Source organism: Castor canadensis, chromosome 2 (genome assembly GCF_047511655.1).
Source record: "Castor canadensis chromosome 2, mCasCan1.hap1v2, whole genome shotgun sequence".
Classification (NCBI taxonomy): Eukaryota; Metazoa; Chordata; class Mammalia; order Rodentia; family Castoridae; genus Castor; species Castor canadensis.
The window spans coordinates 848,694-874,810 of NC_133387.1; the positions used below are offsets into that span (position 1 = coordinate 848,694).

Genomic DNA, 26,117 nt, shown 5'->3' on the forward strand with positions numbered 1-26,117 from the left:
GGCAGCCCCACTCTTGGGCTCTTCTCGATGAATCCCTCAGCCAGCCAGTGTGCACAGTACATCCCACCTCAGGCACTGCCAGGGTGGCAGCAGAGCTCTCTAACTTCCACCAGGGACGTCTAGCATCAGTGATGCTGGTCTCAGGAGCCTCAGAGCTTCTTTAGGCTTTCCTGGTGACTGAGTAGTCACCAGTGTCACTTCCTCCTAGAACACTGGGTGGGGGGTCGAGGGGCTGTTGTGCAGTGAGAGCCTCAACCCTGCTTGAGAACAGCCATGGCCTGCACCACTTGCCTCTGCAGTGTTGTGCTGTGGGCAGTGTGTGTCTGGGGTTCGTGCATTTGCCCCTAGCTCTGCTTCTAATCATGAGGTTTAGAACCTGGAGTCCCACTCCCTGAGAGGTGTTCGGCGTCAGGAGAGGGTTAGGAGCTCGCTGAGACAAGGTGTGTGGTTTCAGGCTCTGTGTCCCTGATGTCATGTCTGTGACTCACACTGTGGTGCTGCTCCAGTGCCAACACTGCGTGGATTCCGTGTCTCCTTCACCCATTGTGATGATTTCCATGAATTTATTTTGTCCACACCCAGTCTGTGACTTTTGCTCAGGTGTGGTTAGGGCAAAGCCCGACCTATGAGAGGATTGCTAGAAGTGGAGACTTCTGGTTTCAGATGGTAAAGAAGAACCACTGGTGACAGACCATCAGGCCACCCTTTGATGGCTGCTGAGGCAGCAGGACCTGTTCTGAGAACCCACCTTCCACAGAAAGGTGCTAGGGAGAAGTCTGAACAATGTCCTCAAACCCCTCACCCCCAAAAGCTCTGATTGTAGGGATGGGAGGCAATTAGGGTAGGAAGGCCCACCCAATTGTTCTTTATCCCACTGAGGACACTGGAGGCAGGGGAAGTGGAAATTAGGACTAAAGCAGGAAGAGGGTGAATGCACAGCTCTAAACAAAAACTTAACCAAAATGTAGATAGCAGAAAAAAAGGCCTTCTTGAGAACTGAGGCAGGAAAGAGGCCACAGAGTGTGTGACATGAAGTGCACAGCACCCCTACCTGCCCAGGCTGTGCTGTTGCAGGAAGGGCTGCAGCCAGTGGAGGGTGGGAGGCAGCTGGATGTCCCTCAGTGGGCTTTAGGAACCACCCAGGTGGGGAAGCACAGAGCAGGACATGTGGCACAAATGCAGGAGAAAGACCATGTGGGCAGGGCTCAAGGCAGTCACAATAGTGAGCTGTCTTTGATAAGCCCACCTGGAGAGGAGGCATGTCAGAGCAACTCCTGCCAAGTCATCCCATCAGATGTGAGGTTAGCAGCCCCCTTCAATGTGAAAAACACTTCATTAACAGCCACAATAAAATAATCCGACCCAGAGCTGACTCTGGATGACTAGGTTTTGGCCAGCACAGTACTCGAAGGAAAGTCTTCATCACTGCACCCCAGGCAAGGGTGTTTCCAGCTAACGTGAAGGGAGTCCATCCAACAGTGAGCAGAGTGATACCGTCTCCCGCTGTACGAGGTGGGACATGGGGTTGTGAGCAGCTCAGAGATGTCCACACCTCTGGATCTCCAGGCTTTGGCTCTGTCGTCTACTTTTCTAAGCCATCCCCCTTTCCTTTCTCCAGTGTCTCACCTTGTTCTTGTGACCTGACAGTCCTCCGAGGTCTGCTGTGACTACCAGGCAATCACGTTTAAGATGCAAAGTGGGAGATGAGACAGAAGGAATTCACCTTGACTGTCTCTTGCAGCAAAGGAGATACATTCCCCTCCGTTAGCAGAACTTTCCTGTTTTGTTGGCCAGAACTGGTCACATAGGGGACCTATGGGGCAGCATATTCCAGGTGTTCCAGCCTCCCGGAGAAGCTGTTGAGGCGTAAAGGGCTGAAGGACCAGCAGCCAACCAGGTGAGCTCTGCATGTTACCTACAAAAGGTCAGAACCTGAGAAGAAAGCAAACAGTAAAGAAAAGCAGAAATTAAGTGATTAAGCGTGGAAGTCAGTGAGACCAATGAATAGTGTTGTGGGGTCTATAGGGTAAAAAGGAGAAAGAAGAAAATCAGGAAGCTACTGGCTAGCCTAGCCAAGAGAAATGAGAGAGAACACAAGTAGCAAAATTAGATGTAAAAAAGATGAAACATTGTAAAAGAAAATTGTGTTCAAAAGGCTTGGAGTACATGACAGAGCCTGAAACGAATTCTTTTCAATGGAACAAGTATGAAGTCTGCTCACAGGTGGGTAGACTACTGGAATAGACTTTGGAAATTGATAAATATCTAGTGCTCCTTGCTCCCCTAGTCCACCCATGAAGTACGGATGAGCTGGGTCTACAGTTAAACTATTTCAGATCTTCAAGAAATTGATAGTTTCGGTGCCATCTAAAGTGTCCAGAATACGGAGGAGGATGGAAAGCTTCCAGGCTAAATACCGTGTTTCTAGCTCTGTAATAAGACACAGCAGAGCTCAGAAATTTACTCAAATACAAATGGAGCTCCAGTATGGTAAAGATGGATTGTGAAATCAATATGAAGAAGACAGATTGTTCAATAAATTGTATCTTAATTGTTTGGGGAAAAAAATCTGAGTTCTTATTTCTTTAGGCAAAAACAGATTTCAGATGGGTCAATAATATAAATGAAAGTGTACAAAAAGTTGAAGGTGTGGTTGATTTTTGGGGTGTTTTTCTCTTTTTTTTGTTTATTTTTAGTTTGAGACAGTCTCATTTTATGTCTTAGGCTAGCGTAGACTCACTATTGTAACCCAGGGTGGTTTTGAACTTGTGACCCTCCTGCCTAAGCCTCCCAAGTGCTGGGATCACAAATATGTACCATCAAGCCCAGCTGTGATTGAATGTGACTTACACTGTGGGAGGCCTTTTAAATTGTAATACAAAAATCAAAAGCCATATTTAGGAAAAGTAATAAATTTGGCAAAAAATGTGAATGAAAAAAAGACCATAAAAAATTTGAAAGATACATGTAACTGACAAAGTGTTATACTCTCATGTATAGGGGTCAGATACACATGAACAAAGAAACAAAGACTATAAGCCAGTTGGAAACTGCAAAGAAGGTCATTGAAAAGAGCAAGTATGTAGCAAACTTGAGCTTACTCGTAACTGAAGGGACACAAACCAACATGACTTACAGTTGCTTACAGCCGGGTTGACAAGCAGCGCTCAGTGGCGCTGGTGCTGGGAGAGGTTTGGCAGCTGCTCTGGACAGTTGGTGGAATCTAGTCCCCATAAATCTGGAATTTGTCACCTTCTCTTCCACGCTAGTTCAGGGACATCTGACCAAGGCTCCTGTTGCAAAAACAGGCCTTTGTGAACTGTTCGAATTTAGCTGATATGTGTGTGCGGCATTCTTAGCATTGTTCCAAAGGAGTTCCAGGGCCACTTCTCCCTGATGCGCGAAAGAGCCATTGGTGGGGGAGATGGGCTGGACTCCCAGAGGCTGGCTGGGGTGGTGCTGGTGAGCCTTGCTTTCAGGGGGCTTGCTCACAGGAACACCTGGAGACAGGTGGGTCTTCTAGAGCCCCGTCCACATGCACTGGTGATCTGCCCATTCTTGCTGTCAGGTGCCCACAGCGCTCTCTTCTTGTGTCAGAGACAAGAGCCCAGCTGGCTCTTCTTGTAAACATCTTACTGATGGAGTTCATGCTAGTGCAGGGCACTAGTGGCCGGCACGCATGTCTGTGCCGTGGGTTCAGGAAGTGTGGGTGTGAAGAGATGGTGCTGTTGAACAGCAGTCTTTTCATCACTGGTGGCTACACAGCCACCTGGTGCGTTGCCTCTGGTAATTCAGTGGCCCGTTTCATCTGAGATCTTAGCATGCCCAGGCAGGCCAGGGGAAATGCCTACTGAGAGCTTGAAAGAGGAGGGAGGAGGATGTGAGCTGCAGAAGATGGACAGCTTTACACTTGGTGCTGTCCTAGGCCAGGGGTGATGGGCGGGACCCCACTGCCCTGCTTTATGTGCTGGAGCTCTAATTCACTGTGACGACGGTGTCGTGTCGCAGTTGGCCACACAGGCTGCTTCCCCTTCAGGCTGCTGGGCTCCAGGAAGATTTCTTCCCCTCCCCACAACCAGCAAGCAGGAGCTTCGCAGGTTTCACCATTGCTCTAGTCTTTTAATATAGGTAAAGAAAAACAGTCAGATTAGAGTGTTTTGGGAACATTCTATAATGACAGTCAAGGGGAAGATATGTGATGGGGTGGAAGGTGCGGTGAGTACCCTGGGCCCGGGGTGGTGTTCTTCATGCAACTGTGCAGGGTGCTGTGTGTGGGCGCCCGAGGTCAGGAGGCTCATGTCTGGCACTTTGGGTGGACCAAGCATTGTTACCTGCTGGCTGTCCCTTCCTGCAGCAGGGCCTTTATGCGGGCTGTCTGCACAATGCATTTTCTTCTGATATTATCCCCACATTGCACACTGGCTCACTGGGTTGGCAGAGTTGGTGTTGGGACTGCTGAATGACTCTGAGCATGAGCTCCCCAGGCTGGGACACAGGGCTTCTCCACAGCTGGAGGCAGCCTCTGTCTGCCCTAGGGAGGGGCCAGGAACTGAAGAGCCTCCCACAGGGCACTCCACGTCAGTGGCCGGGACAAACACACCTGCTTCCTAGAGCACACCTGTATCCTAAAAATGCAGGGGGTCTTTTTTTCCTTTTCTTCAGTAGTGGGGATGAAACCCAGGATGTCGAGGTTGCTAGGCAAGTGTTCTGCAACTTGAGCTATGGTCACAGCCCTTTTATTTTTGAGACAGGGTCTCACTGACTTTGCCCAGGTTGACCTCCAACTCACAATCTTCCTTCCTCCCAAGTAGCTGGAAATACAGGAGTGCACCATCATGTCCAGCCTGTATTTGGTCTTGATTCTGGTGGCTGAGCCCATGCTGCCGAGGACAAGATTGAGCCAGGACATTTCTTATGTTATAGCCATAGTTAGGAAAAGCTGCTAACAACTAAAACACCTTCCTTGGAGTCAGACATGCTGGCAGTTTCCATCTCTCTGCTTGTTTTAGACCTAAGACGTTTTTTGTATCCTCCCATCATGTTCAAAGTTAGACAACTGTGGAACACCCTCGTGGAGATAATTTATATTCATGCTTGAGGGCAGACATTTGGGTTCCCCTGTGGGAACCATGGGCTCTCAGGAGTAAGAGTCCCATAATACCTCTCCCAGAGGTGACACTGCTCAGGTGAGTGGTGAGCTGCCCAGGTCCTGGAGAAGCTGCTGCCACCTTGCTTCTTGGCCCAGAACCTAGCTTCTGTGCAATAAGGAGTGCTGTGTTAGGGACAACAGTGACCTTTTCTCTTTCCCACCTACAACACTCATGGTGCTGACTGATGAGGATTGTCTTGCCATCCTAGAGCTCTGTCTAGGACCCGTGTCTCTGTGGGCTCTGGAGAGATGCTTCCCTTGGGCCCTGGAGAATGTCCCTGGAGAACATGGTATTACAACCCAGTCACCAGTCTCCTCTCAGACTGTGGGGAAGAATTTGAAGTTACTATTTTTGTTATTTCCCCTGCATTCAGCACACTTGGGAGTCCAGTGATTTTGGTGGTGAGAGGACATTCGGTTAGGGCCAGGGTCTCACCTGCAGCTGCTGCGGCTCAGGCTCAGAAGTGAATTCTGAGGGCAATACCGGGTGAGACATGGGGTGCAGCCCCTCCTCACTGCTGTGCTCCCAGACTGAGGCTCCTAGAAACATCCAGAGTTCCAGACTAGATGCAAGACACCGGTTGACTCAGGATGTCAGGCGAGCAGGGGAAAATCGTTCAATATGTTGCCCAATATAGCCCATGGACCTAGTTATGCTAGAGAGTTGTGCTTTGTTTGCCTGATGTTCAAATCGGATATTCTGCACTTTCATTTGCTCCATGGGACCAGCCTGAGGGAGGACAGCCACTGTGGGATTGCTAGTTGGTGGAGCTCTCAGGAATTTGTCCCTAATTCAGCAGAAGCATGGTGTGTGAATGTACCTCACATTTTGGGATTGTGTTTAAATTTTTAAAAACAAGCCTTTTTTTGTTAAAAAAATTTTAAATATTTTCACAGCTAAAACATTTTTAGAGTATGTGTGATGGAGCCTGTGTTAGTTCATTCCCTGTTGCTCTAAGGAAATACCTGACACTGGGTAGCACACAAGGAAAAGGTTTGTATAGCTCACAGTTCTGAAGGTCTGAGGGAGTGATGCCGGCTTCTGCCCAGCTCTGTGAGGGACTTGTGGCAGATGGTATCAGAGCAGGAACACATGCAGAAGAAATCCATGGCGAGACAGGGAAGCAGAGAGACCAGGCAGCCGAGGCTAGCTCTCTAATAACAACCCTGTCTCCAGAACTAAGAAGAGTCCCTAAGAACCACTGATTCCTCCTGGGCAGCTCCCAGGGGCTCGAGCACCTCCACACCACAAGGCCCCTCCTCTTAAAGGTCTGGATCGTGGGGCCAAGCTTGCAGACCTGGGGCCGGGGGCCCCACCGCACACCTGAGGTCTCTGTGCTCAGGTTCTGAGTGACACCTGACAAGGGGAGGTGTTGTCTCCTTCCCTCCACCCACACAGGACCAGAGCTGGTTCCCCTTGCCTTACCCAGTCAGCAACACTTCCAGTTACCTGCATTCCTCGGTCAGCTTCCTAGGAAAAACTGGGAAATGACTGGGTCATGCCTCAGCGTGTCCCAGGAGACAGGGACACCCACTGAGGACAGATGGCTAAAAGCCCAGTGCTGCAAGGCTTTACCTCTCATCTTGACAGAATTGCTCAGCCTCTCTCTTTCTTCGGGTGTAAGTACAGTTTTCAAGTGGTTAGACTATTGCATGATTCCTTAGAGGTTGTACTTTGGGGAAGGCAGAGCTTTCCACTCTGAAGAAGATGAATTTTGTTGCAGAGGCTGAACCGTTGCATCTACGCCCTGCTCAGGCTGAGTTAAATTTTAGGGGAAAACTCTGCCTCACAAGTCGCCAGGGTGATGAATGTTTGTTTTTGCGTTTTGCGTCTGCAGTGTATTCTCCATGTGGCTTGACCATGTGTCTGGGATTTCTCAGACGTGGTAGGATGAATAGCTCTTGCTGCTTCTGTGGCTCCTCTGAGAGGTGCCACAGGCCCCCAACTCGGCAGCCCACTCAGCAGGCCCAGTTGACTACTGGCTGGCTGGGTGCTTGACTGAGATCTGGGGCAGCCTGGCCGCCGGCCGGCCCCTTCTCTGCTCTCACCTTCTTCCCAGTGGGAGCAGCTCCCACAGGCGAGTGTCTCCAGCTGCCAAGTGCTGCCTTCTTCACATTTTTTCTCAGGAACCTGAGCCTATAGGTGCCTCTCTCAGGCTTCCTAGGTGCACATTTCTCACTTGCAAATGGGCTGCATCCCAAATCTTTAAAACTCCTTTAAAACATGGAACAGGAGGACTGTGAGTTGTTCAGTGTGTTGAGTGGGCTGATCGCCTTACTCTGAGAGTGAGGAGCACCAGTGCTGTCTAGTCCCAGCCGTCCATGCAGGATTAGTGCTTGACACATACTTAAGCACCTGGTTAAGTAAACTTCTGGTTTGCTTTGGCCTGAACAAGCAAGTCCAGTCCAAAGAAATCGCATCTTTCCACATTGTCTTCAGTTCCTGGTTTCATGAGGAAGTAGGAATTTGGAATTAGGTAGGGAAGAACAGTAAAGGCTCCTTAAATAAAATGGTGCCTGTTTGTCCCTTCTCCCAGCACACTGGGCCATCTCACCCCCCAGAGTGAACAGGGATGATGTGTGTGTGTGTGTTCTGGGCAGTTTGAATGTGGAGGAAGTGGGCTTTGCCCACTCTTTTGTGCTGGGGACTTGTGTATCATTTTGCTGCTCAGTACTGGAGTCACCAGCTGTGCAGCAATTCCTCAGTCCTTAGCACTCCTGTGCTTGTTATGCACAGTCCATCTTGTTCTAGGCGGCCCCCAGAGCCAGACACCTGAGGCAGGTGAGTGGGGCTTCCTGTCAAGTCTGCAGTCCTTTGGAGAAGCACATTTCTTGTTTGTCATGATAAGCAGGGCAGAAGCGAGGCTGGGGAACAGAAAGGGACATGGCCCCAGGCTTTTGAGTCCCTCTGGAATGCACACCATCCAACAGCACACAAATAATTTAGAAGCAATATGCTCCGCTCTGCCTGCATGGAAGAGCCCCCCTCCCCAGTGCTAGGTCTATGATTTCCTCTGAGCGAGGCAAACGACAACACCACTCTCTACCCAGAGGCGCAGGCAAGATTTTGTTTTTCCTCCAAGTAATTGGCACCGAGAGGTTTGCCTGAGCAGCGTGGCATGAGCTGCAGTTGTTGCTCTAATTCTCTGAGCAGAGGTGATGGGATGAGGACAGCTGTCAGGCCATGATGTTCTCTGAGTGAGCGCAAGTTCCATCCTTGGTCAGTGCTGGAGATTGGAGAAAGTCACCATGGTAACTGAGAGTACAGCGCCCAGGGAGAAGACAGAGGGACTGTGGTTCTGGGCCTTTCACTTTCTGTGAGGTGGAGTGTCATGTGGGTTGAGGAGGGGCCAGGGCACAGGCTCCCAGGAGGGCATGACTGTGTCACATCCCGCACTGGCCTCATTTCCTGTGCTGCACACATGCTTACCTCTCCCTCGGGAGCTATTCAGAGCTCGCAGACATGGAACCCTGCCAGGTACTTCAGATGAGGAAATGGAAGTTTCTGCCTCATTTCTGGTTTTCCAGTCTTTACCACGCACACCTCATTTTGCTTGCTGGACTCTGGTGTGCATACCTGATCCCCGTAGACAGGTTGCAACCACAGGGAAGAAAGGCTGTCACCAATGGCTTCAGGACTCCTATCTCTGGGATTCTGCAGGACATTTAGGCCATTTTTTGTCCCCCTAGCTTTGTGCCTGTTCTCTCAGAGCTGGGCACTCTCCCAATATGCCATCTCACTCTTGGAGGTATGAAACACATGCTCTGCACAAGCCTGTCACCCTTCCTAGGCAGTAGGGCTCACACTTCAGCCTAGATAGGGAATCACTCCTAAGTTCCATTTCATACAATTTCCACCAAGATTCAATAGTTTTGCTCTGTTTTTCTTAGAATCACGTTAAAAATATATTCAATTCACTGTCAATAACTTTACATTTTTTCTTTTAGAATTTTTTACCTCAAGCATTTTAAGAATTAATGAATTGTTGGTTTTTTTTTCCCTATCAGATAGCAAAACCACTGAGAGTATCTTTCATGACAGCATAGATGGTAAGGTGAATTTATAACTGACTGAAAGTGATGTAGGGTTTAATATCACACAATGTCAATTAGAAAGAATTTCAGGACTGCAGATCAGAAATCCAACAAGATTCATCATCTAAAAACAGACAGGAGGGCAGAGGCTACAAGAACTCAGTTTAAGAATCCAGACAGGAAACAAGCTTACCTTTTAAACACCTTTGCTTTCTTCTACAAGACTCTAGTTCTCTCTGTGCCTCTGTGTGTATGTGTGGCATGCTTGCATATGTGTGTTTGGTTTCATTTGTTCATTCTAAAACTGTTTTGAAAAATTTTAAATCATTACAAACATTTTAAAATTTGAGTTCAAATAAAAATCTCTCCAGCTGTCTGGAGGAAGACAGAATGTAGCTCCCAGCCTGGTTCCTTCAGCATCACTGGCTATCCCTGGGGCCACGTCCCATTGGGCCTGTCCCGCTGCTGCCTCTCACTACAACTGGGCCGCTCCCCCAGGGAGCTGGTGGCTCAATTCACGTCTTAAAGGAACTCCAAGAGGAAGGAGACTATTGTCTCCAGCGGGGCATGGAGTGTCGAGATCAGGATGGGGCTTGGTGGAGAAGAGATGCCATTTGCAGTGTGTAGACCAGATGTGGTGGGGAGGCCCACCTCGGCTCCCTGTGCCGTCTTTGCACCCTGCGGCATTCGAGTGGAGCCCTGGCCTTAGGACTTTATGTCAAAAGCATGTAACGGCCTGGCTCATCTTTTCCCATCTTCAAGGAAATCTCTAGTTGTGTGCCTTCAGCAGCATTGTCACTCACTAGGTCCATTTTCATCACCTCAGCTGTGGCTATGCAGATGCTTCTCTCTCCGTGCCCTAGGGTGGTGGTCCTGTGCCGCATGCAACCGAGAATGAAGTTGGAGGCGGGTCCTGGCTGTGCTAGCAAAGTGTCTGAGTGTGCTGCAGACGGTCTTCGTGACTTGGTTTCCTCTTCTGGAAATGTGGGCCATGCCAGCCTCTCTTCGTGTCTCATTCAGAGTCACATCAGGGCATGGTCTTGCTCTCGAGAGAGTCTGTCCTGCTGGCATTGAGGGAGACAGTGTCTTTGTCTTTGCATCTTCTTGGAGACACTGTGTCTGAGGGCAACTTCTCCTCTTCCCCTGCCCACCAGTCAACTCCTCCTCTCGTAACCCTCACTGACCCGGCTCAGACAGAGCTCAGTATTGGCTGGGGCCCCTCTTGTCCTCACTGGTGTCTGACAGGGGAGTGTTCTCTCTAGGTTCACCTGCTGGCCAGGTGTTCTGAGCAGGGAAGCAGGACACAAAGAAACTCATGTGTTCCTCTCCTGAATCACCCTGTACCAGTGACATGTCTCCAACAAACTCACACCCATGATCCACTGCCACACAGGCCTCCAGCTCAGGCTCAGCCCTGAGGCTTCACTGCCTTCCTTGCTTCTGGAAATATTTCTGCATTCCTGGTAGCTAGCAAATTGTTTTTGGAACACTGTTGCCAGATTTGCTGTTCTTTGTCCTGTGTCCTCCCCACCCACTGACACACAATAGTTGGCCTTATCTCTTCACTCTGCAGGGTTGAATTGCTAATAAAACCGTATTATTTGTGTGTAATCACTTTCTGCATTAGTCCGTTAAAAAGGTCAAAGGAAGAAAAATTAGCTTATTTAGGATAGGTTATCCTACCTCACAGCATCCAACATGAACTGTGAAATGCACTCTTCCAAGTCCCACTTCTGAACTCAAACTCCTGTGTCAGCAGTTCAGACATTCCTCATCCTTTCCAAAGGGCCTCGCTTCCTTAAGATGACACATCAGTCAAAGCTGGTGGCAATCTTAGCAGACTCCTCACCCAGTGGTGGAGAAGCTGGTTCTGAAGGGAGAGAACTTGCCAGCTCTGAATGAGGTTAGGATCCACCTTCTCAGCTCTAAGCCGTCAGGCCTCTGTATCTCCCTCTGCCTCTTTCCCCAAAGGTATCTCTCGGTCACAAGGTGACCCAATCATGCATTGGCTGGTATTTCCACAACAATGGTGCCAAGGGAGTGGGCAACAAAGAGATAGGGAGGGAAGGAGATACTTATGGAAGCTTTATGTTCAGCCCTGGGGTGATGTTTATAAGTAGGGGGGGCCCCTGAGCTCCCCAGGGGCCATTCAGGTGGCTCTACCTGGAGGTTCCACCTGGGTGGGCTGAAACTGCAACCTGGGCCAGATCAGATCCAGTTAGGAACCGAAAACAAGTACCAGCAAACAAAATTCAACAACAGAAGCAAAGCCCGTCTAGGCTCCTGGGTTCAAGATCACATCCTGTGTGTGTATGGAACTTGAGGCGGTTTTGGATTCCAGCACTGGCCAAGCAGTGTGGCCTCCCCTGTCAGTCCAAGTGCATCTTTCAGGAATGGTAAAGCCATATGTGTCATTCCCTTGACTTAAAAAAAAAATGCCCCCCAAAAAATGCCCAAATGCTTTCTTATTCAGGGTGTTTGGGGAGGACCTCAAAGGTATGAAGTCTCACTGTGGTTCAGTGGGCCTTGGAACAGTGATTAAAAACTTCAGGAAGGGAACAAGGATGTGACAGATTTTCCTCCTCTCCTGGTGTTCCCAGGACAGGGAGCAGAAATCCCAGGGGACAATGTCACCCTAGGGGGTCTGGGTAGGGTAAACTTGGACTTTAAGCCCTACGACGTCTCGGGGGAATGAAAGATTTTAGTCAGAGGGAAAGTCATCGCAGCTGTGTTATAAGAGGAACATGTGGCCAAAATGGAGTCAGGGCAGGTCTGCCTGGGAATTGAAAGAACTTTGGAAATCCCAGTTAAGACGTTGTCATGGTGCTCATCACAACAGTGGGCCTGGATGCTGGCCCTGAGGGGCTCTGGCCTGGGCCGCCTGGTCTCCAGGCTGTCTGGAAGCCCGTATAGGTAGATTCTTGACAGACTCCTGGGGCCACAGTAGACGTCGCCGTCAGAAGTGCAACCCACTTGGCCATTCCCATCCATGGCAGCTTGATGGCTGGCTGTCAGCACAATGCACGTCCCCATTCGGTCAGGATTAGACAAAACATCTAGATCCAGCTAGTGTTCAGTTCGAAGGAGATGCAGCCTTGCCCTTCAACCTCTGAACCTTGTGGAACGATGGCTGTCCTGGTTACGTCTGGGGTTTAGTAACATGGACACTGTTCTGTTCCCTCCTTCTGTTTCTCCCTCACCCCTCCTCTTTATCTATGAGGTCTGTCTTCTGGTTCTTGTTCTTGTGACTTTCCCCCTCTTATTTGTAAGTTTGTCATCATTTTACTGTGACCTGTTAGGACTGAGAAGTTAAGTTAGATGATACCTACCTTCTCCACGTCTGTCAGAGACAGGTACACAGTCATCAGAAGAAGACGCTGTTCACTCATCAGGGCATGCTCCCAGGGTGAGCCCCCACACCTCTCTGACCTCCTTGGACTTCAGTTGGTATCTTCTTCTGTCTCATTTTTAACTAGTCGGTTGAAGCACCTGGGACACACACCATACCTTTCTTTCTCTAGCGTTTAGAACTCCAGCCCCATCCAGTCTGGACTTCTCTGCATACCCTGGAATGCACTCCAGCCCCACCCAACACTTCAGAGGTCTGTGGCTGCCAGGCAGCTGTCCCAAGCACCAGTCGCAGTTAGGGTTTTGTGACCAAAAACCTCGGGCAATGGAGGAAGTGTGGCTTTCTTTCATTTCGCAAGGAAATGATGGATGCCTTGCATCCGGAGGTTGGGAAGTGCAGCTGTTGCCTAGTAACAGAGGTCTTACTTCGTCAGTCTGCCCAGGCACTAAGGTGTTAGTCATCGGAAGAGGCCTGTGAAATGACACATTGTCCCATGTGCCTTTGAGCTGTGGAAGTCTGTGGCAGGGATCAGTGCAGTGGAGTGTGGTAGCAGGGCACAGAGCAAGCCTGGCTCCTGTGGGAGTGAGGAAGATCGCTGATCACACCGGAGCCCACACCTTTGGACAGCCAAGGGAGCCGCACACAGTTCACAGCTGTGTGCAAGGCCTGGGGTGCCATGGAACTCAGACGTAGGCCTGGAATCTACGTTACAACGGGGGAGAGAGGGCTACCCCAGTAGAGCAGAATCCCTTTTGCTTCTCTGGGTGGTGATTTGGCATGGCTAGGGGACCTGCTGAGTTATTTCCCAGGTGAAGTTTCTGTACCGTCTTGCCATTTGCAAAAGACAGAGGAATACGTGCTTTGTGAACCACCTTGGAGGGCCTGGGTCCTCAGGACATTGTATCACACCAACCCCAGGTAGAAAGAGGCTGTGACATATGAACCCAGTGAGAACCAGGCATACCCAAGCCCAGGAAGTCTGCTGCCTTCCTGGCCCCCTGCTTCCCTTCTTTGGTCACTGGAGTCTTAAGGGTGTGTGCACCAGTGGTCTCTTCCATCTGGGAGACCCAAGGTGGCTGCCAACCCATACTGTCTGCATCTGTGTCTCTGTTCTCTCCTCTGTCCTGTAGCCACGTGTGACAGTAAATCTTGTCAACTTGATTGTCTGGAGAGCTGCCTAGGTGATTAGTAAAGCCCACCTCTGTGTGTCTGTGAGGTGTTCCCAGAGAGGACTAAGGGGGAAAAGACCTGCCCTGAATGGGCAGCACTATCCCACAGGCTGAGGGCCTGGACGGAAGAAGAGGAGGAAGGAGAGAAACTGCAGGGCAGGTGTTTCCTCTCTCTCCTCCTGGCCACTCTGTGGTGAGCTGTCTCTGCCACACACTATTGCTGCCCCGATGTTTCTGCCTCTCCACGGGCCAGAAACAGTGGAGCCAGCTGAGCATGGACTGAAACTTCTGAAACTGTGAGCCAAAATAAATACTTCCTCCTTTAAACTTGTTTTATGTCAGGTACTTTGTCACAGTGACAAGAAACTGTTTCTGGTTCTCTGGCATCTGCTGTTCATGAGGCCCAATGACTCCAGACTAGAGGTGGTGACCCCTCTTGCCAGGTGCCTGGAGCCAATACCTGGTTCCTAGGAGAGTCCTGATCCATGTGGTATGCCTGCTCACCACCCTCGGGTGCCTACTTGCCAGTGACCTAACAATGGGAAAGTTCCCGTTTTAAGGTCAGGAAGGAAAAACATGCTTGAAGTGATAAAGACCCGAAGTCTAAACCAATGTGTTCCAACAAACTGGATTTTGAGTGTGGTTCAGAAACTCTTGAGTGTGGCTGGATTACAAGGGGCAGAAGTGTTTAAGACAAGAAGCCAGACCCAGGACTGTGATTTCCTGCATGCCTCGTTTAGCTGTGCTGGGCTTCTAGGGCCAGATAAACCCCCACTTCATTTTAAATTAACTGATAAGATCTGCTTGAGCAGGGAGGGAGGAGGGAACTGCTGCTCCTGAATGAGAACCTTCAGGTTGTGGCTGTCCAGCCCCATCTCAGCAAGGCCCTGGTGGCCTCCCCGGACATCATCCAGCATGCATCCCGTGAGCCACCTTCTCGGGCTGGGCTTCCGGGCATCCAGAGGCACCTCTCACCTGCAAGAGGCAGGAGGGGGAGGGGGGCTGGGACTGGGGAAGCTGTGCCCTGCACCCCAGCCCTGCCAAGGAATACTCTCCCTAGCTGCCTCCTCTAAACTCTTCCAAACCTCTCCCCATCCTCTGAGGTCTGGCTTTGGTCAGACACCCCACTCCTGTTCCAGTTTTCTGTGTTTCTCAGCTTTCCGCCACTATAACAGAATTCTGAGATGATTAACCCATAGAACAAAGATGGTTTTGGAGGCTGCAGTCATGGTTGGGGTGGGTGTCCCACTGCTTTGGGCCTCTGGTGGGGGTGCCAGATGACAGTGCAAGAGAGTGACAGAGCAAACTGTTCGCCTCAAAGCCAGGAAGCAAAAAAAGGGGGAGGAAGGGGCTGAGGTCCCAAGTCCCCTCAGAGGTACCACCAGTGACTTCCTCCTAAAGACCCACCGCACATCCAGTAGCATCGCCCTGGAGACCAAGCCTTTCACACCTGGGCCTTTGAGGGACTTTCAGCTTCCAAACTGCACACTGGACTGTGTCTGTCATGCCCTGGAAGCCTTCCTTGCTCCCCAGTGCACACGATGTTTTTTTCCTCACCCTTCCTGCATTGATTGCTATGATGACGTGAATTTTTTTCTTCTTCAGCCTATTGATCCAGTGGACTACATTGATGTTTTTGGGAAAATGAGTCAGCTTTTCTTCCCTGGAAGGAACCCCATGGTGAATAATTATTCTCCTGTATTGCTGAATTTTATTTGCAATTTTTATCTTTATTTTTGAAAGGATGTTTGTGTCTACATTCATGAGGGGCATTGCTCTATAGGCTTCTTTTCTTGTACAGTCTTCCTCTGCCTTTCCTTTCGTGGTAAGGTTAGCTACATAAAGTTCTGGGAAGACATCGCGTATAATCCGCGTTAATTCTTTTCTGTTTGGTAGGAATCTCAGAGACGCCATCTGAGCTTGTGAATTTTCTGTGGAGGAGGTTTTTGACGCTGAACTGAAGTTCCCTAATAGTTACAGGGCTGGCAGAATAATCTGTTTCAAACTGGATGACTTGTGGTGTTCTTCAAGGAGTTTGTCCGTTCCGTCAGCGTTGTCAGTTTTACCTGTGTACTTCCCTTTGACGTTTGTGGTCTGCGGTGTTATCCCACTCCATTGCTTGCATTCGTGATTTCTTTTCAATCCTGCTAGAAGTTGGTCAATTTTACTGATCTTTACAAAAAACTGATTTTTATTGTCACAGATTTTCTCTATTTTTTCTGATTTAAATTTCATTACCTTACCTTTTTTTGCTGTGGTACTGGGGTTTGAACTCAGGGCTTTCTTGGTAGGTCGCTCTACCAGTTGAGCCACTCCACAGCCCTGTTTTGTGTTGAATCTCATGATCTAATTGCCCGGGACTGGCTTTGAACTGAGATCCTTCTGATCTCTGTCTCCTGAGTAGCTAAGATTACAGGCGTGAGCCACTGGCACCTGGCTCATTAACTTATCTTTACTGTTTTCTTCCTTCTGTTTGCTTCCAGTATATTTTACTTTTCTTTATGTAGAGTCTTTTTTTTTTCTTTTGGTGGTACTGGGATTTGAACTCAGGACTTTGCACTTACAAAGCACCTGCTTTGCTCTACCACTTGAGCCATGCCTCCAGCCCCCATGTAGATTCCTGATGTAGAAATTGGATTATTGATTCAAGGCTTTTCCTCTGCTCTAATGTAAGTATTAGTCTACCGTTTCACTTGTAGCACTGCTTAACTGCATGGGGCACATTTTTTATATTCGTTTCATTTGCACTCTCATTCAGCTCAAGGGCATTCTCTGACCCATGGGTTACCTGTAAACATGCTGTTAGAATTCCAAGCGTTTGGAGAACCCTTATAGCTCTGCCGTGGTCTCTAGCTGCCTTAGAGGACATCTCTGTACGGTTCCATTGTCTTCCTCTTGCCCAGCATGTTCACGGCCCAGCATACAGTCGTACATGGCACACGGCCCACAGGTGACTGAAAAGGACCATCTGCCCTCGGGTCGGTGCAGAGCCTGCTGTTGACGGTGGTGTGGAGCTCTTCTCTGCACTTGCTGGCTCTGTTTAGTGGTTCTGCCACTTCTAAGAACACAGTCTTGAAACCGTCACTTTCTGCTTCACACATTGGCACCGTGTCATTGGTGCTACGCTTAGGATGGCTATGTCTTCTATCACCGTGCAGGTCCCCTCTTGGTCTCTGGTTATTTTCTTTGCTCTGAAGATTCATTTATCTGATGCTAATACCTAGGAAGCTGCTTTTTAAAGCTTGCATGATACATTTTGCCATGTTTTTACTTTCGGTCTTCCTGTAGCATTTTATCTGGAGTTTCATATGCACAGCATATAGCTGAATAATTTTAAAACTCCCCTCAACCCCTGTCCACGTTCTCATTGGTGTTCAGCCCACTGATGTTAGGGCCTCTTTCATATCATTTTTGTTTGCTATTTTCCCTTCTGCTTATTTATCTGCTTTTTCTTCCCTTTCTTTGGGTTGCCATGACATTTTGGCAATTTTAACTTGCCTGTAGTTGTTTTGAGTGTATGTGGAGAGCTTTTCCTAGTGGTTGTCTAGATATCACATTACATATCTAGAATGCAAGCTTGCTGGTGTCAGGACTTTATCACTTGGTGTGGAATACAGAAAGCTTACCTCTCTTTTCGACATTTTGTTGTCATGTGACTGCTTACACACTTCCCCCACATGCACTAGAAGGACGTGAGCATCTCAGTGCTGATTTCCCTCTCAGCCCTGACCGCAGGAGGAGGATCTCAGTTGCCTCCGGTCTGCAGCTCACCCTGTTCCTCCTGAGACTCCCCGCCCCGCCTCCTCTCATCTCCTTTCTGCTAGAGAAGCTCACTTAGTACTTCTGTTGGAGTAGGCCTCCTGGTGAGAAAGTCATTTTACCTTTACTGAGACTATCTCGACCATCCCCTCATTCCTGAAGGACATTTCCACTGGCTCTGTGGAGGGACGCCTTCCAGATTCTGGGTTGATTCTTGCTGTTTTCAGCACCTGCGAACGTGCTGTTTCTCTGTGGCTTCCTTGGTTTCTGATAAGCAATCCTGTTATTTGAATAGTATTTCTGAGGTGGATAAGGTGTCATTTTTACTTGGCTGTTGTTGAGATTTGTGTGTAGGTTTTCAAAGGAGCTTAAGGTTTGCCCAGTTCAGGCTGTGCTGATATTGAATGTGTAAGTTTATGTTTCTTGCCCAAATGGAGACGTCTCAGTCATTACTCTGCGAGTACCTTTCCAGCCCTGCCTTCTTCCTCCTCTCTGGCAGTACACGTTTGGTTATGGCCCCAGGGTCCCAAAGGCTCCCTTCATCTTTTCTCCTAGACTTTTCTCTCTGCTGTTGAAGTTGGGTGATTTCCGTTGTTCTGTCTTGCAGCTCACTGGCTCTGTCCTCTGGCCCCATCTTCCTGTGAAGTGTACCCTCTGAACTGTTGTTTTGCTTCTTCCATTCGTCAGTTAGAACACTTCCACTGGGGCTTCTTTCTGTCTTCCATGCACTTGCTGACACATTCATTCTTCATTTGTTTCAAGTGCGCTCGTGGTTGCTCTGAGGCGTTGCTATTGTCTTTGTCTCTGTCTCGCAGTTCTGACTCCCGTTTCATTTGATTTGATTTCTTCCCGGTCTTGTGGTGTAACCAGTGATTTTCTACCGGAACCTGGACATTTTTGTATAGTATGAGACTCTGGCTCTCATTTAAACCTTGGGGCTGGACTTTTACTGGTGTTTTCTGGCACTGCTCTACCAGGGCAGAGATGGGGTGCTCCTCATCTCCTACAGGGGGAGGTAGAAGTCCAGGCGCTCTCTGGGCCTCTGTTGACACCTGAGGGTGGGGAGGGATGGGAGCTCCAACCCCCAGATAGTCTCCCCTTTACCCTAGGGGTTCTGACTCTCCTGTCAGCCTTCTTTCACCGAGTCTGGGGGATGGGGTGCTCATCAAGGAATCCTAAAGGATGAAGTCTTGGCCCCTCAGTCTTGGTGGTGAGAGACTGTGCTTCTGTGGTGTCCACCATTGCCTGACACTCACTGTCTTGCTGAGTTGCCCCTTCCTGGCTTCTAAAAGAGAGAGGCAGCTTTGGCTGGGCTTTGTGTGGCTGGGAGTTTCTAGATCGATGGCCTCTTTAGCTTTAAGTCTAGGATGTGGGAGCCAAAAGAACCCCAGGGCACTCGCCATGCTGTCATTCTTTGGTCAACTGCCTGTGTTTCTCCCTCAGTCTTCTACTTATTCTGTGCCCAGAGTCATTAGTTGTGCTTAGTGAAGGAATAGGTGAAGCCATGTCTCCTCCATCTTTTCAGAAGCCAATAGTCTCTTCCCTCAAGACATGCCTCACAGAGCAGCTGGCAGGGACGCTGAAGTCTCCTAGTCATCACATTTTTTGTTTTTATCCAAGAACACAGTTCTTGCTTCCTCCCAGGAAGGCTTGGGACCCTGGCTAGGGTCCTCCTCAGACTGCCATATAGATGGTTTTCCTTTCTGGTCAGCTGTTGTCCTTCGGGGCTAAGCCCTTGTCACAGACTCCAGAACTGACAGAGCTCAGTGCTGAAAATGCTAATGAATTTCAGTTCTCCAAATGTTGTAAGTGAATTTTTTTCATGGAAAGTTTCTTGTGCCCTTGATTACCTGTTTCCTGGTAAATATCAGTATTAAGGCTGACTTTGGGGAATGGCATGCTTAAAATATGTTGATTTTCTAAATCCAAGATGCCAGCTATTGTGTGCACATCTCACGTGTGCTTTCTGGTGAGAGTGTTCCTAGGAACACCTCAGGAATGCATGCGCCCTGTGGTCCTTAATTTCCCCATTGCTAAGCACCCCATCCTGAGGAAGAGCAGTAGTGGCTGGGGCTGGTCCCCTTGCAGTGAGTCACAGGTCAAAGAGAGCTGCCCAGGAGGCTGTCCTCCTGGGTAATTGTGCCTTTGGGCCTCCTGGGAATCAGGAATATGCCTACCATTTGATCTCTAAGCTTAAAATGTAAAAAAATTGCATTCATGAAGGTTGCTTACATCTACTGAGCACTTCTTTTAAGTACATCAGGAGTTTGGTGTGGGCTCTGGGCTTCCTTGACGTACACACACACTCACACATGTGCACACGTCCTGATTTGAAGATTTTGGTAATGTGTTTTAATACAAGGCATAAAAATATACCTCTGTAATTACACGATATTTAGTGATTAGATAATTATGGGTAATTGCATGGGGTAGTTCTAAGTGTGGAAGTGTTACCATAAGATCTAAAATGTACAAATTGCATAATAATTATTCTCGGGAGCTATTTGGTAATTCTGAGCATAATTATCATGTGATCCGCAGTGCGTGTAATTAACGCATAATCACATGGATTTCGCCTTCAGAGCCGCTTCACCCTTGTTAGGAAGCTCTTTGTCACAACATTTGAGTGTAAATACAGTGTAATTGGCTCCAAGACAGTACATTAGCCACGATGGGCGCCTCACAGGAAGAGTGCCCCTGGCCCAGCCAAACGCGCAGCTCGAAAGCAGGATGGGGCATGGCAGGGGGCGCTGGGCTAATCTGTCCATGCAGCCTGTGGAGGAGGTCGAACCCTGCACGGAGATGTTTCCATCTCCATACTGGGAAAAGACCCTTCTAAACAAGAAGGCTCCCGGCCGCTGGCCGCCCACAGCTGGCACCTACTGTGCCTATTGTTAAAACCCACAGCAAAGCATTGACTGTCCTTTTGGTCTAGAGTCTGGCGAAGCTGAGTTTTGGTAAGAGGAGATCTTGCCGGCCCACGGGGGGAGGCTTGCATTGTTGCTGGCCTTGCTGGCGTGAGGGAAGCATCTGGGATGACAGCAGACCTCTGCACTTCTGCACCTGTGCCTCAACCTCCACCTTTCCCTGCAGGTCTCACGTGGCAGGATGACTACACTCAGCGAGTCATGGCCCAGGAGCTCAGGAACCTCCCCAAAGCCTCTGCATGGCATCCAGAAGCTTCCAGCCCAGCCAGGTACGTGTGGCCTCAGCTTACTTCTCCTTGCCCCCCATCCACAGCCCCGTCACTAAGCTTGGCTGTTTTTTAATGAAGCAAAGCATCCTCCCTCTTTGTGAAGATGCAGACAGTTGGGGTGTCTGTGGGGAAGACACTGTCGCTCTGCTGGGTCCCAGCCCAGGAGGGAAAGGTGCATGAGGGTGTCTCTGCAACACGGCGCCCTGCGTCGAGAGTCACGTGACCCCACGTGGCTGAGGAAGGCCCCACATCTTCAGAACCTGGGTTGAGTGCAGACAGCTCACAAATCCCGTTCCTCACTGGGGAATTATGTTCACTCTGGCACTGAAAGCAGAATGAAGCCATGGAAGTCCTTGTCCTTCTCTCGCCAAGCAGAGCAGCCTGTCCTGAGCAAACCTTTCCTCTCATTTCACCCATGCTGCCAGCATGAGGTCGTGACTGAGCCACCCCTTCTGCAGGACAGGAAACACGAAGACAAGGCACTGCAAGACAGTGGGGGCAAGTGCCGGGCCCTGGGCCAGTGTGCTGATTAAAAGCAGGGATAGGACCTTAGCCCCGAAGGTTTACTTTCGATAGTCAGTATTTCCCTGATAAAGAACATTCTAGAACCGCAGCATTAAGGTAGAAAAATCCCAGTATCACAAAAATGTAGATCTCTGCCTTCATGCCTCTGCCCATCTATGAGGTAATTTGAATAGAAATGCACCCAAGTCACCGTGAAGGTCATCTCAACGTCCTGTGGGACCCGGGGTGTGAATACAGCAGGAGACTGTGGGACAGCCCCTCGTGCACAGAGCACACCTGGGCAGGACACTGACTCTGCAGGTTGTGAACTTTAATGCCTTCTGTACGGAGAAGAAAATGCCCTTTGAATCCGTAACTGTAGGAAGACTTTTCCGTAAAAAAGATAACACAAAACAAAAGCCCACCTAAGTGCAGGTCTGCCTTGAGCTGCCTTGATTTCCCTCACATCTGCGACTCCAGGTCCTTGCTGCTGCTCTTCGATCTACTTGGGGATTGTGTAACTGTCTAGATAGCCGGGAGCTCCAGCAAACACAGGCAGTGGGTAGTGGGGGAGGCCGAGGGGCTGAGCAAGACACCTGAGGCTCAGGAAGACCCAGCCCAGAGGAGCTCCTAAGAAGCCCAGGAAGCAGTGAAGGTGACCGAGAAGCAGCTTCTGAGGGTGGGAGACACAGAACCACCCCAAAGCTCTCCAGAGTCTGTCCCAGTGTGCCAGGTGACACCTGGAGAGATTCCTGGACCTCACGTTCCTGACAGCAGGGAGTGTGGATGCTTCTTAAGAGCTACTGTGACAGCGGTAGTTTTAATTTTCATTATCAGTGAGATTAAGGACTTAACTTACGCATACATTGACCTTAGGGTGTTGTTTGTGGGTGTCTTGTAATGACTTCCTTTATGTGGTCATTGACTGCATAAAGCCTCACTTGCATTTTTCTGGTTTTCTTCCTCAGCATGGGGACTTCATATTTAAAGCTAGTGACTTTCATTTGTCACGTCTTGTAGAAGTGTTTTTGTGGGTCTGTGTCTGGGATGGTGTGAGACACAGTTGCAAATGAAAACCTAAACAAAGCCCTCTGCTTACTCACCCAGGCTGGACACCTCCATTCTTTCCTCCTGAGAGGGATCCTGGCTGACACCAGCCAGCCAGCTCTAAGGACGGAGAGACAGAGGCCACCTTTGGAAGTTGTTCATTCCCACCCTCACCATGCCCTGCTCCCAAAACTGGGCTTCCTGGCCTGTGTGTCCACCTAGGACCCTCGGCCTTTGGCTTGCTTAGGTCTGACCACCGGATTGTGGCCCATGGTGGGTACAGAAGAGGGAGGTCAGGCTCCCCTTCCCTGGCTCCTCACCCAGGCACAGGCTGGAACTCACTGGGGACTTCAAGGTCAGGAAGACCTAGCCCTCTCCCCAGTTTCCTCTGGATCCCAAGAACTGTAACCCTCAGGTCTCCTTAGCCCTACTTTTGCCTTCATCAAACTGTACCCCATTCCCTCTCAAGGTGTGCGTGCCTCCAGCCTGCCCCACAGAGACATCCACAGCTCCACCTGGAGTCATATGAATAGTTCTAGAAACTTTCTTTATTGTTGAAATTACCTTCCTCCAGGTACATTTTTTAAATGATCTTTTTTGTAGGTTAGTCTTACAGCCTTTTCATTGTCTTCCAGAGTTTTCAGTGAGCTATGCCCCAAGTTTTGTTGTATGAGTTTAGGGCGTGTGTTTTTGCAGAAAGCTCTCCTTTCCAGAGAGATTTCAAATGTGCTAACTCAGCGTCACACACGTGATCCTACTGTAATTAAAAAATTGTTCAGCCCATGCATGCTGACAATCCCTTTGCATTGTAAATTTAATTTTTCTTGTCTCCAGGTAACACAATTTTTTAAAAAAAAATGTCACTTGAATTTTCTTCTTTCTGCTATCCTTAGACTTACTGTTTTTGATAAAAGCTTCTGTTCACGTTTTTATTTGTTTGTTTGCAAAGAATGATGATGTCATACAATATCCATTGCCTTTGGTGTGGTTTTGGCATCATTCCACAACTCGTGTGTTCTTACTGTTTTTGCCCTAAATTATCTGTAATTGCCATTTTGTATGTGAAACCATAAATGCCTGTAGTTGTCATGTTTATATGTTGCCTCTAAACTTTAAATTTGGACCTAATGCTACTGAGTTTCAGTAAAAAATTCAGGCTTTAATTTTTGGAACATTTTGAGGTTTTCTTTGTGGCCTGTTTGAGTCAGACTTTCACTAATTTTTTATGACTGATTCAAAGTTGTATGGTTTACAGGACACAGATTTTTATATATAGCTTATACTCTTATATCTACATTAATGCAGAGTTATTTACGAATGTAAATACTGGTTATGTGACCCAGGTCCATTTGTCCTTGTCAGCAATTCTGTGACAACCCCTGTTCCTGTGAATCTCTCCTGGGGGTCTCTGGAGCTTTCTGGACGGCTCTGTGTCCAGCCCGGGTCAGGCCCCTTCCTGGGGTCCCCACGCCTGCAGATTTAGCTGGAGCCTTTGCTGTGCTAAGTGCCTTGTCTAGGGTTCCCTGTCCTAGCATTAGGGTTGCACGGCTGCTGTCCCTTGGTTTCTGCAGGGGCCACATTTACAACCTGACCTGGAGTTCCCTTGTGAAGCCAGCTCTCAGAGGCAGTGTCCATGGCTTTGGGGAGCCCTTGGAAGACCGGCTGCGCCCAGCTTCCCTCCCCATGGGCTGCCTGTTTGTAGTGTGTTCTTTAGTTTTTGATGACTGTTTGTCTTATTTTGAATCCATTTGTGGCCCTTGCCCCTATACCGTTTTCAAGCTATTTTGTAAAGTGACAGATCTATTTCACTCTGAAGTAAAGGAATCCCTCCCTATGGACTGATTTCCCTAGTGAGCAAGGGCTGGGTGTGCTTCCTCCTCTTTCCCGTCCATCCTCCCAGTCCCTTCCCTGCTGTCTGACAGGTTTCCTGATGCTCACACACTTGGTCCACAATTGCTGAATAAATGAAGGCAGGCAGGAATGAGCGACCTTTTGCGTTATCAGATGGTAACTACACCTGGCTTTCTTCATGTCTCATGGGTTCAGAGCATTCTACACTTGGAAGCTTCGCAGGAATCAGCCATGAAATAGTTGGTGTTCCTCATACACAACAATTGATCACTAGAGAGTTTAAGTAACTGTTAAAAACCAGTGACTCACTCAGGAGCAAAGATGAGATTGGCTGAGCCTGGTGGTGCAACCTTGCAATCCCAGCTTCTCAGGAGGCTGAGGCAAGAGGATTGCAGGTTTGAGACCAGCCTGGGCAACTGAGCAAGACCCTATCTCAAAATTAAAAAACAAAAAGGGAGTGAGGGTACAGCTCAGTGCTGATGGCCCTAAGCTGGAACCAGGACGAGGGTGACCATCATGAGGGTCAGCAACTCCACAGGGAATGAGAGGGTGGCTGAAGTGACTGAGGAGGGCAGTAGGAGGCAGCTCCCAGCATGCTCATTCCGTGATTGTTTGCTTTTTTGGTGGGGGGCACTGGGGTTTGAACTCAGGGTCTCATGCTTGTTAGACAGGTGCTCTACTGCTTAAGCAACTCTGCCAACCTTGTGTTTTTTTTCCGTGTTGGGCATTTTCAAGCTAGGAACTCCCGAACTATTTGCCCAGGCTGGCTTTGAACCATAGTCCTCCTGATCTTAGCCTCCCAAGTAGCTGGGATTACAGGCATGAGCCATAGCACCTGGCCTATGTTTGTTCTTAATGTGGTTCTTGTCTCTGAAAAATTGGATGACAACTGTGAGCATCTCATGCCCCAGAGCCTCAAGGGCAGAAGAGAACAGAGGAAAGCATCAGGCATGGTAGCTCTGTCTGTAATCCCAGCTATTTGGGAGGCTGAGATCAGGAGGATTGAGGTTCGTGACCAGCCCAGGCAAATAGTTCGAGAGACCCCCATCTCCAAAATAACCAGAGCAAAATAGACTGAAGGTGTGGTTCAAGTGGTAGAGCAGTTTGCAAGTGCAAAGCCCTGAGTTCAAACCCCATTCCCACCAAAAAAGAAAAGTTCTGTGGTGTGAGACGCTTTCCCCTTTTAGAGGGAGAACAGTCTGTAAACTCGGCTACATGGGGCCTGATGCCGGGTAAAAGTCAATCTGCAACGCTGTGCAGCATAGTGACGAACTCTCATCGCCACCACGCTTTGCAGTGTCACAAAGGCCCCCATGAGTGGGTGAGGCCCAGGAAAGTCCAGTAACATGGATTAAAGGCACATTTGTGAGCCAGCGCTACCTGCATCAATTAGCACTTGAGAAAAACAGGCGACATACTAGGCGAGTACATTGATTTCAGTTCAGTTACGCCCAGGTGACATAGGACATGAAATTTTACCATTAGGAATGGCCGGGGAAGCCACACCACGATGCGAGGTGAAAGAATGGGCTTCTCCTGTGAGTTAACGCGCCTGTTAAAGCCTGATCCAATCCGCCTTGAAAACCACTAGACGTAAGAACAGGACGGCTTTGTTAACCGAGGTGATGAGCTTGAGGCAGTGTTCTCATAAGCCTCGGTTAAGAGCATCTCTGTTGGCTGACGGGTACTAAGCGCACAGGTTAAGGGACGAGTGACAGAGTTGGGTGACTGACATTTCCTGTGTGAGGCCTTCGAGCTACTCACTTCACATCTTCACCACGTGTTAAGAGCTGCAGTGAACCATCCTCACCCACTGTGCCGTGTGACACCAGAACCGAGGTCTGCTACCTAACTGCTCTGGTTCCGTGACCCAGTCCCTCTCCACCCCCTCCCTCCAACTCTAGGGTCATTACTGTACACTCAGATTGACTTTGTTTTTTTTCAGCATTCTTGTGTGAGAGAAAACGTGTAGCATTTGTCTTTCTGTATCTGGCTTATTTTCCTCAACCTAATGTCCTCCAGTTCCATCCATTTTGCTACAGATAACAGGATTTCATT

The 26,117-nt window shown here is 49.1% G+C and overlaps 1 protein-coding gene across 3 annotated transcripts in view; it reads left to right on the forward strand.

Annotated features, from left to right (window-relative positions):
• The window catches only part of Ptprn2 (protein tyrosine phosphatase receptor type N2), a 711,256-nt gene that overhangs the window by 241,314 nt on the left and 443,825 nt on the right, over nucleotides 1-26,117 (forward strand). For all 3 annotated transcript variants that reach the window (XM_074059905.1, XM_074059913.1, XM_074059920.1), the window contains one exon: nucleotides 20,555-20,657. In XM_074059905.1, coding sequence (XP_073916006.1) covers nucleotides 20,555-20,657 — 103 coding nt within the window. The remainder of the gene's footprint in view (nucleotides 1-20,554; nucleotides 20,658-26,117) is intronic.